The sequence below is a fragment of the Nipponia nippon genome, unplaced genomic scaffold, assembly GCF_047370975.1.
Source record: "Nipponia nippon isolate SJK-2023a ecotype South Korea unplaced genomic scaffold, ASM4737097v1 scaffold_4, whole genome shotgun sequence".
Taxonomy (NCBI): domain Eukaryota; kingdom Metazoa; phylum Chordata; class Aves; order Pelecaniformes; family Threskiornithidae; genus Nipponia; species Nipponia nippon.
Genome location: NW_028262358.1, coordinates 36,609,941 through 36,621,414, shown reverse-complemented (window position 1 = coordinate 36,621,414; position 11,474 = coordinate 36,609,941). Strand labels below are relative to the sequence as shown.

Here is an 11,474-nt window from a genome sequence, read left to right as displayed (position 1 = left end):
ACAAGGTCTGACAATCCCCTTCCCTACTTTGTTTTTAAAAGGAAAAAGTGCATACTTCTACACTTGAAATTCCCCATGGTACATGGTAAGTACCGCATAACAGTTTCCCCCTCTTCCCTCTGTCCCCACTGTGTTAGTGTGTTGCCACAATGGTAGGATAACAATCACCAGATTTCAAAAACCACTCAAAGGTTTGGAGTAGCTTTTAAAAATAAATAAAACTATTTAGTCAGATAGAGAATAGGTTTTTTTGGCAGATAATTTATAACACAAATTCATAAATATGATCACATTCAATTTCCTAAAAATCTATACAAATACAAGTAACACCACTTCCCGTGTAATGCATGGATTTCAAGTAATTACACAAAGCTCTATTAGACAGCCTTTCACATACAAATTACACAAAGTTGCAGACATATATGCAGTAACACATCGGGGATCACGTAATGCTTCTGACTACTTAATGGTCCAAAAATAATAAAAGTAATTCAAAAAAAGCTAGTTTTCAGTTTAATTGTTGGGGTGGAATGTACTGTGGGTGGTGGTTGCCTAGCAGCTGCTTTTGCTTTGCTGGCCTGACTTGCTCGGACTGCAGTTTCTAGACGCGTTTTTAACTCAGGAGCAGCTCCCATTACTGTCTTGAAAGCATGTGGGTAAAGTGGACCAATGTGCATTAGATTCTGAAGTGCAAATTCGTGAAGATCCTTAGATGCTGTAGAGGCAGAAGCAAAGGCGTTTTCATTCAGTAAATAGGAGATCAGAGTGGGAACAAGAAGGGCAAGCAACTGGACTCCTAAAAGTGAAAGGAAAAAAAAAAAAACGTAATAACCGTATCAGAGAACAAAATTAATTTTATCAGTTACTAGACTGATATGGGTAATTTTGTTTTCAGAACTGACAATAAACACTGTAATTAAAAAATGATCAAATAAAAAAATTGAAATGTAGATGGTTTCCTGTCCTATGGTCACTCAAACCTTTCTTCCAGGATTGTGTTTCAGGCTTCTATTATTGTTCATCACGGTTATTTTGTTCCTGACACTTCTTTAAAGACACCTTTGTACCATCTGATTGCAGATCATTGATAAGAGATCATAAGATGTAGAGTGTCTATCATATTAAAGGATTTCAAAACACTTTTCAGGCAGACAGAAACATTATTCAATTGAATCTGAATATCAGCCTCCCCAGTGAGCATAACAGAACCGCTATTATGCACATGTTCACAAAAAAGTCAGGGACAGTTATCTGCTGTATTATGCCATTCTGGAAGATTCCAATCCAAAAACCAGCACTGCAGCTATACTTGGGCTAGCACGACCTAATGAGGCCAGAGCCCAAAACGGCACAGGGATCAAAAGGGTTTCTCTTTAGAACAAATAGCAAGGATACAAGTATGCCTTTCAAATGTGTAACATGTTAATTGTAAATTTTAAGCTCAAAGAACTTAAACAGTAATGGTAACTCATTTAGCTAAAATTTTGTAGGTTATCAGAGTATTAATGATTTCCCCCTAAAGGTTTGGACTAAATTCATACTAAGGAGATTGTCTCCAGCCAGCATTAGCAAAAATCAGATGTTTTGTTTCCTTATTCACTTCAGTTGCTCTCTCATTTTACATGTGTTTCAAACACCTGTAGCAGAAGTAGAAGGGGGCTCAAGAAAACATACATTTAGTGTTTTATCATCAATGAAGAGAAATACCAACAGGGAGTATGTTGGGGGGGGAGAGGGGAACCAAACCCACACAAAACCAACAGTAATATTTTTTACAAGGAACTCTATCAGCATTTAAAGCCAAATGTCTGCCGAGTAAGTCTTTAGAAAACACATTGTTTCAGTTAGAGAATAACTTAAAATATAAATACTGTATTCTATCTACTGAAGCCAACAGGAGGTACAAACAAGGTATTCTGACCAGTACAATTACATTTCTTGGGCTTTTTAGATAAACTTTGTTGAGCTGGTAGAAGCAACCTGATAAAAGTGATGAGTCTGCTAAAATAAATAAAAGTTAACAATGGGAAAAAGTAAATTTAAACAGTGTGAACTACTCATTTCCAAACAGAAGAAAACATCACTCACTACTGCAGTTCACGTTTAGAATTTTTTTTCCTGCAATCACCAGAAATGCAAAAGCTGCAGCATATCATACTGTATGTGCTGTATGAGTCCATGCATACAAAAGTTCTAGTACCGGAATTATAAAAGCATGTTGCACAGACATGGTCTATTTGTGACTATGCCATCAAGTTCCTAACTGCAAGATTCCTAATGTTCAATATTCTATTTTAGCATTGCACATTTCTCTAGAAAAACTGAATACTTACTATTCTGCTCCTCACCAAGGGCAACCAACGTTTCAAGGACTTTAATTCCTTCCTGGACTGCTAACAGCTCCAGGTTGTTGTTCGGGCGGCTCCTTTCCACAGCTTTCAACTTCTCAACCACAATAGGGGCCAATGAATGAATATATGGAGTTGACAGGGCACGATTGGTGTGTTGGAACACAGAAAGCAGAAGCTGGTAACACTTGGCTTGAACCTAATCACATCAAGATAAATACATTGTCCTGAAAGTTATTTGTTAACTCAGGGAATTCTAATAAACTCTGTTATCTATGTACGTGAGATACATGTGATACCAAAACCAAAGATGACTAAAGGGGAAGGAAACATACAGAATAAGAGGAAAGCAGCAACACAGCCCATCTGCTAAAATAATAGTAGCCCAGTTTTCAATAAAAGGAAGGCCAGTTAGAAAGAACATGCAGGTACTAAATAGCAGTAACAATATGAACTCAGAGAAAATAAAGGAATAGTTAATGTCATACAAGTCAGTCACACAGGTCCACAGAGTCCACATCTTTAAGTCTCAGAACTACCAGCACTAATAGTAGATGTATCTGCAAAATCATGAAATGCTATTCCAATTTCAGAAGGGTGAAACAGCCTGTAAAAATTACTCAGTTCAAAGTGATCTTATTGCTCTAACATGAGCCAAGGCTGTAGCCAAAAGTGTCCATCCTTCCTTCTCATTCTCCATCTTGTGCTGGTAGTAGCATAGGAGTCATACAGTAAGCTGGATGACAGAACCCTCCTCTTGTCTTCCTTCTATTTTGTTTTTCCCTCCTCCCTCTTTTCTCTGGAAAGCAGGGATTATTAAAGTCAACGTTTGGGGGAATGACTCACTGATGATCTTGTTTAGATGAACTCAGGAATGCATTTTATTTGGGGGTACAAAGATCCCCCTCCAAAATCCCACACAAATAACCCAGAACTTTTGAAAAGGTAAAGCCCCACAACAAATACGAGGATAAAATACTGCACATGCTTTCAAACTGCACTCAAGTCCAAACAGGATGCGTTATTGAGCATGCGCTGAACAGAAACATTCTAGAGGAAGTACTGCTGAACACAATGATCTGTGAGGAGATCCAGGGATGACTGGAAACACAGACGTATAAATAAAAATATTGAATAAAAATGATAGATAATAAAAACTAATAGTAAGAAAATACAAGTTATGCAGCTCAGGTCACTGTTAATTCACTAGTATACGGCTGCAAGTTTTCTATACAATTCAATTTTTAAGGCCTGAAGTAATAACACCTCTTCTAATACCGTCTGTATGCTTTCTAACAGGGCTCCGTGGAAGAACATTTTCTCCTCATGCCTTACTCAGCATCATCTTTGAGCTGTTTCAGCAAATTATTTCTCTGTCTCTCCATACCACTCCAAATAATTCCCTTCCCTTTCTGTTGACATTCTTTAAACTTTACTCCTTATTAGCTGCTAAGATTATTAGCCTTCGAAATAAGGTAAGTAAAAGTCTCTTTTCTTACATGCATGCATAATTCAAGTAAAGAGTTTTACAACTGCATCTGACAGCAGAATTTCATCCAAGCTGCTTTTATTCCATCTATATAATATAAAACTTCTGACTATTCTGCATTCACAGAAGTCTACAAAAACTCCTGTGAGGTAAAAACAGGGCTTCTTCAAAGCGTGTAAGGCATACTCATGTAAAACTTACCCATTAGCACTGAGAGGCAAGGGTATCTCAGCTGAGTTCCCTTGTTGGGGCAAAATGAAATTGAGGTTACCAGCCTTCTGGTTATTACTATACATGATATCTAACCTTTCAGACTTTTGCAGGTGGTAATAGTTTCACAAATACTCCTGTATTTCTTATGAGGCAGCAGTAGTTCTTTAGAAGAGGTTTTTTTCCATAATCAGTTCAATGCTTTTAGTACAATCAGTATAATACTTTTATTACAAACAGGTGTCTAGTTACTGACCCCAACAATGAGTGTTTTATATTTAAAAAACTAGAACAAACACACAACAAGTATTACAGAGTATATGTTCTACACATCAGCAAGGAGAGCGGACACAATCTGGCTGCTGTCAAAGCATTCTCTGTGATGTACAAAAATAGTGGTAAGTTCCAGCTGCTCACTGACAGCTTTCCAGCAGGGTGGTGGGCAAAGATGTATTTCTCTCACTGTTCACGTGTTTATACAGAGCTGAGAGAACGACATAAAAGTTTCTGCTTAATGCAGCTGACATTTCCATTCACGCACTAAAACTTTAAGTAGTTTTCCACCCGAAGTCAGGCTGCAGAACCAACTGAATTTTATGTCCACGCTGGAAAACACCAGCCCTGCTGCAGAGAAGAATTATCAGTCTAAACAGGATTTTAAATGCCTCACTGTGACCCTAACACATCAGCATTTTTTGCATGTTTTCCGTGCCCACTTGCGGAAACAGTATAGATTTTTCTCTTAAGTTCCCACCTGCAGATTTGTATACCCACTCAAACAAACTGATATAAACATGGCTGGAACAGTTAAGCTTAACTATACAGCGTAGTAGCCTGCTTGAACAAAGTCAGTCTACAACTTTTTAGTTCCCCTCTTTAGTGAGAAAATAATTTAGAATATAATTCATAAAGACAAACCAAAGGGCAGAAGTGAAATCAGGAGACAGATGATTCATAATCTGTAGATGTTCTGGTGGTGACCACAAAATTACATTTTTGCACACAAACTGAGTTTTGTATGAACATGTAAAATAAGCACAGGTTTTGCACAAACAAATATAAAATTAATCAGAAATGTGGGCTGTAATTTTATCTACAGAAGAAGTGGTTTAGTTTGTATTATAAAAGATCAGCATTAATGTAGAAATGTCACCACTCTGGTAACTAACCTTTTCATTTGCTAAAATTTCACATATCAAAGATTTTTTTTTTCCTTTTAAAAAACTGCAAGTCAAGAACTTGGCACAAGGCCATGAACACACATTATCTAGAAGCACTTAGTTTGGGTTGTTTCGCTCACTAAAGAGTTTCTATAATGCACTGTTGAAAATTCTAGTTATTTTGACAAGCGGTATCTGTCTCTGAAGTAAAGGCATCACAAAGCATTCAGGAAATATGGTAAATGTATCACAACTAGTTTTTCTCAGCTATGTATCATTCACATTCCTATAACATGATCTTACCCATGGATCACAGGAATTCAATGCACTTTTAAATCTGTTCATACATCCATTTTGTAAAGACTGCACTCCAATTATCTCAGTGCTTGCTGACCAAAGGAACAGAGCAATAGCTGTAAGTATGCTTACTTCATCAAGAATAGGCTTAGAGGCTTCTGAAAAACAAAACCAAGCACACTGTTAGCTTACTCCAAAAAGGGTTTAGAATTTACTTAGTAAAAGCTAGTGAACACAGATAAACTCACAAAGAGGAAATAAATGTACTTGAAATTATTTGCAACTGCATATAAATATGCATCTACTTACTACAGAATCACTTTATTGACTGTGACTGACAAAAAGCTGAGCAACTCAATTCTAGAAGTTGTTTTAATAAAGTAAGTTGAACTTTCTGAAACCTAAATATCAAGTAACAAGCATCACCCACGCTTTCTCTGACCAAGCCATATTTTTTGTTTTCAATGCGTAAACAAGAGAGGAAAAATGTATTTTTTAGATCCTTTCCCCATTAAAAATATACTTCACCTTTTTTTTTAAATCTCTTCAGCCAATACAGCAGAGTAAGAAACCGATATCCAGCACGGCAACAACTTTTACTTAACATGAGGTTTCACATAACAGACTAGCTGATCTGACAGCTACCTGTCACCAATAAGAACAGTCCTACTTTAACCTTTCCTGCTTTTCAAATAGTCTGTATTTGCCATTGTCATCCTTTTTCCTTGCACAAGCTCTGTCTTCATGGATCATCAACAGGAAAAAAAATTCTATTTATATATAATTATTATAATACATATAAAAAGCACTGTTCTGCTGGTTTTGTTGGCCAGATTGGTTCTGCTCTCCCTTGAGAGGCACAAAGAAACAGCAGATACATAGCCAGGAAAAAGAAAAGCAGCATGACTGCCCTTTACAGATGTCAGCTAGTCACTGGATTGGCTTAGCCATGATGTGAAACCTGACTTCAAAAAACTACTCCAAGCATTTTAAGTGACAATTTTTTAATTTTTTTTTTTTAATTTTAAATTTGTTTAAATTTTATTGAATTACGAGACTTGAAATCGTATGCAGTAGGCCTTGCCTAAATTCTTGTGTATGTGTCTCACTCCACAGAAGACTGGAAAGAAAAAGGAAAACATACACTCTTGCAAGGAACCAAGAAAGATTTCTGAAGTCTGCAAAAAAGCCTAAAGCCAGTAATGTTTCTGGAAGAAGGGACTAGGAAATCTTTACAGTAACGAAGGCTGGAAGACAAGAGCTGATGTGACAAAACAAATTAGTAGTTTGACTTGGTTAACACAAATCTACTGATCCTTCCCCTTCAGACATTTTCAGGATCGTTTGCAATTACCTACTCACTCCCTATCTCTCACATGAGTAACTCCATTCAAGCCTCTCTTCAGTCTCTCTAAATGGTTCCTTGGGGATGTAAGGGGACGGTTTTTGGCTGAACTACCATTATGCAAATGACAAATCTTTGTGTCTCTCCTTTGCTAACTATGCAGTTGAGACTGTACATCTTTTTTGCTTTTCGAAGGACAAGGCAAAGTACGAATGTGAACCAAGAGCAGTAGTCTGCAGTTCTCTAAAGAGAGAGAGTAGACATCCTGTTGGTGGGTTACAGATTGTTTTGGGCGGAGTAGGATTTTTTTCTCACCACTGAAAGCTTGTAACAGTATTGTGAATATCCTACTCCAGTATGAACCTTGCCACAATTATCCCTTGCTGTCTTCGCACTCATTCACTTTAACTCTCACTGTCATTAAGACTATATGAATCGTGTCAGCAAACACTTAAAAGATACACTGATTGCCATTTTTCTTGAGGTTTAATTCAAGGTGTTGAATCCATGTACAGTACTGAACAATTAAAGTTTCAGTACAGAGATCAGTTCCTCTACAAATACTATTTTGGCAACTAAAATCTCCTTTCCTTTAAGCTAGCTGGTATTCTGTGGAAAGAGGAAAGCAACAGTGAAAATGATAGTTTGCTCAGGCCTTGCCAATATGTCTAGAGTTGCCAGTAGTCACAGAAATTGAGGCATAGCCCAGGAAATAAAGTGAATTCGGACTGGAACTCCTTTAGTTACTTGCAAGACATTCAGCAGATGCCAGAACGACTGCTCAATATCAGAAGGTAGATTTCTAAGTTCCAGAAACAAGTCACTAGCTGAAACTATGAAGACTGGTAAGGTCAGCCTGAGGAAAATCTAAAGCATGAAATGATCAAGTCATAATGGGATTCAAAGTGGAAGAGGAAAGTCTGAACTAGTACAAAAAAATACCCTATGGAAAGGACCTGAGAGAGGAGGGGCTGCAAGGTAAGCTGCAAAAGGCAATATTTCTAACAGCAGGTTATGATCAATATTGTCAAAGAAAACAGACCTACAAGCACAAATCTGGGATGGGAACTCCTGAGATATAACTGTATGTTCTTAAAGTCAATGCTGTGCTTGTCTTCAACACAACCTATTAAGTAACTCAATTAGTTATGATGTGTGCACTCAAGTCTTTCTCTCATTTCAATTTTACAAGAAATTCATCACCACTTTTAATCCCCAACCCTCAGACATGAAGCCTATACAAGGCAGATACAATACTTGCCTTTTCATTACAGCAAAACCCAGTTCTCTTTAATTTTAACTCTCCTACACTGGGAAACCACTTACCAGGTTGAGAGTATTCCAAGATAGATGCCAGAGTGCTGCGGATAAGACCTGTCCATTGTTTCTGAGTTTCATCAGTCTTCACTGTTGGAAGAGTAACAATAGTTTTTATCCCTTGAAGGGCTGCACTGACTGGAGGAGGGACCTGATTATCTGCAGATTTTACTGCTGTTTCTTTCAATACTCTTGTAATCAGAAATAGGATAGTTGGTAAGATCGTCATACATCCTAAAAAAAAAAAAACACAAAAAAAAGACAAAATAGAATTTCTGAAGTTAATTCCAACAAGTGTCATAGATGACCACTTTAGCTTTCCCAGTACGGGTATATATGGCTAGGAGACAAAGGAGACAGCAAGATAAACTTCAATGCAGGTAACAAGTGATATGTGCCATTCCATATTTTATCACCAAATTCATTCATCAGTACTACTAAAGTGTATCATAACACAAGTCATACAAACCAACATTTAAAATGTTGCCGTCAATTCAGGAATGATGATTCAGCTACTGAAGTTTTGCCCTACACGGCATGTGATACATGGTATGTATCATATTGAACGCATTCAGATTCTTAAATCTTAAAACAGGATCTGCATATTGCTAGGGTCCTATAAAATAAACAACAACAAGAAGTCTGGAAACAGGTATCCAAACCAAGTTATGGCACTTTCCAAGGAAGCTGGTGCATGGTACAAGCCCCAGAAGCAAAGTAAGGAAGTTATCTGGGTGTCTCACACCCTGGGCAAAAGCTGTAGCCATCTGGCTGCTCTACAAAGGAGACAAAATGATCCTCCTCCTACTGCATTGCTTTTCTGAAGAAATCAACACCTATCTATATGTTTTGTGCAACCAGTCCTGCAGATGCAAGTTAGGCATACTCAAGAAATATTGGTCAAGTAACACATAACCTGACTTTAGACAAATGGGAACTTTATTAGAAGGAGTTTCAATAACACACGTAGACTTCAAGACTCTGTAGGACTGAAAGAAGGGTGCTGTTGGGTTTAGGCATGTAATATGAACCTACAGCTCACTTCAGACAGTCAAGTCTCTTTCCATATCTTTTCTATGCCTCATTTTCCCACACACGTGGAAACAGAAATCCCGCCATTTTCCTACTTCTGGGAATGCTGTGAGGATAAATACATAAAGCAGAATAATTACAACTGGAAGGGACTGCTGGAGATCATCTAGTCCAACCCCCTTTTTCAAAGCAGCAGTTCCTCTAGATAAGATTGCCCAGGATCTTGTCCAATAGAGACTGCAAGATGCTCACGTTTTAAACAAAAAGGAAGAAATATAAAAATTACAGAAAGCGATGAATTCTCTTTGTTCACAATTTCCCTTGCATCCAAAGGCTCAATTAACACAAATATTTGTGCATGTACCTTCCCCCCCCCCCCCCCCCCCAACTATCAACTGGCTAGTCTTCTGGATGAGAAAAAACAAACAAACAAGTCAGGCAGTCTCTGCAGACTAACAATAGTTTCTGAGCTACTTTCACTGGTCACTTGCCAAATGCTGGGAGTCATGCCTTCACTCCAGTCAACATAGAAGTAGTACTGTTACTCTTTTTGCCCACCTTCCCACTGCCTGCGCCACCCCACCCCCCCAAAAAAAAAGTGGGGCGAGACAGGAAAAAGAACCAGGAATCAAATAAAAACAGTGCAGGACTCCAGATCAGCTCAAATTCTACTATTTTTTGAAGAACTCTAAGACACAAATTGTCTCTTTGAAGACAGCCCATGTTGTGTTCTGAGCATGACCGTCCAGATATGTTCTTTACCATGCATCTCATTAAGGGACCAACCTCTAAAATGTCTTATCTACACCAGTATGTGAAACTGCCCAGAGATCCACGAGACAACTCTTAAGCCATTTGTTCTCTGAAAAGCAAAACTCAAAGAGCACAGCTTCCCAGGCAATTGTGTCCTTTACCCCTGAACTCCGCTCAGTGCAATTACCCTGGTTTACACAGATCCTTTGTGACAGTCTCCCTCAGCAGAAGAAAGCTCCATTTAGTTTACAGTCACATTTGGGATGACTGACAGCCAGCGGCTGCAAAACCAAGTGTACCACAACTGAATTGTGCTGTTCTTTCCTCAGTAGGATTCTCTTTTCATCCAGCTGCTGCTTTTCATGAACTCCTCAGGAATTTAATTATCTCTGAGATGTCTATGTTCCTTTACAATATGATTAAAACTGCCCAAAAGGTTTCAAAGTCATGAAAAAAGGAAGGGAAAAAACCAACAATAAAATCATAGTGATACAGAGCTCATTTCCTCAGCAAACTTGCAGCACACATGCAAATTTAAAATCAAATAACTTCCTTTACATTGCTCACTGGAAAAGCCTGAATTCTTAGTTTATTTTAGAACCTACACATACTTTTCAATAGATGACCCTTGAAGTATCCCATAGAAATATATTTACAGTTTACTTTTAGCATCATATGCTCACTACGCGGTTCCCTACAATAACCACTCATACATATTTTGTTACGATACCTTACCTGCTGGAGAGCACAGAGCAGGCAGGTCAGACAGTATAGTAACGGTGGCAGCCACAAGACGAGCACTTTCCTCAGAGAGGTGGGATTTGGCAGCAATGTGACTTGGAGAATCTGACACTTTTGAACTCAGATGGGGCATGTGCCGTACTAGGATAAACATGAGCAACTCCATGGCTGCAAAGACTAGAGATTTTCCAGGCACAAGACCACCACTCTCACCTCCCTCTCCTAAAGCAAGAGGATTTTCTTTTTCTTCAATATCATCTTCATCTGAAAAAAGGAAAGAAATCTCTGAGGAGACAATTAAGATCCCATACCAAAGACTACATGAAACACTTTAAAAAAAAACGTTAAAAATCAAGATGAAAGAGTTGCTTCAACAGTAAGATATGACAAACGTGGCTCATATCAAACTAAATGTTTTAGTTAGAATGACTTAAAGGGGTTTAAAATGCTTTATAAGTATTGTGATTGCAACAATGCTTATTAAAAATCCATCCAGAACTAGAAAAAAGTAGTAATACACAAGAATGCAGTAATTATTTTGCTTCATTTAAAACTGATTGTAAAATTAACAGCAGTGACTGCCAAATAAATAGGCATGACAATATTTTTTTAATTTAATGGCTATTAATTAAATGTTCCACCCTGACAAAATCTTATTTCAGTGTAAATTGATTATGAAATAAGAGAACAGAAAAGCATTGTAGGATTCTATGTCTGAGTTCATGATTTCAGTGCATTCAGTTCAAAAAGTCTCTCTTTTGAATGGCAGCTTGGCCAGCTGC

The 11,474-nt window shown here is 37.8% G+C and overlaps 1 protein-coding gene across 4 annotated transcripts in view; it reads right to left on the bottom strand.

Annotated features, from left to right (window-relative positions):
* Positions 1 to 241: 241 nt before the first annotated feature.
* HEATR5B (HEAT repeat containing 5B) overlaps positions 242 to 11,474 on the bottom strand; it is a 58,434-nt gene continuing 47,201 nt past the window's right edge. For 3 of the 4 annotated variants that reach the window (XM_087775337.1, XM_087775338.1, XM_087775336.1), the window contains exons 32-36: positions 10,687 to 10,956; positions 8,176 to 8,400; positions 5,511 to 5,662; positions 2,334 to 2,547; positions 242 to 796 (exon numbers count right to left, since the gene is read on the bottom strand). In XM_087775337.1, coding sequence (XP_087631463.1) covers positions 492 to 796; positions 2,334 to 2,547; positions 5,511 to 5,662; positions 8,176 to 8,400; positions 10,687 to 10,956 — 1,166 coding nt within the window. In that variant the 3' untranslated portion in view covers positions 242 to 491. Of the gene's footprint in view, positions 797 to 2,333; positions 2,548 to 5,510; positions 5,663 to 8,175; positions 8,401 to 10,686; positions 10,957 to 11,474 lie in introns of those variants that run through there. The other variant, XM_087775340.1, reaches the window with a different exon arrangement.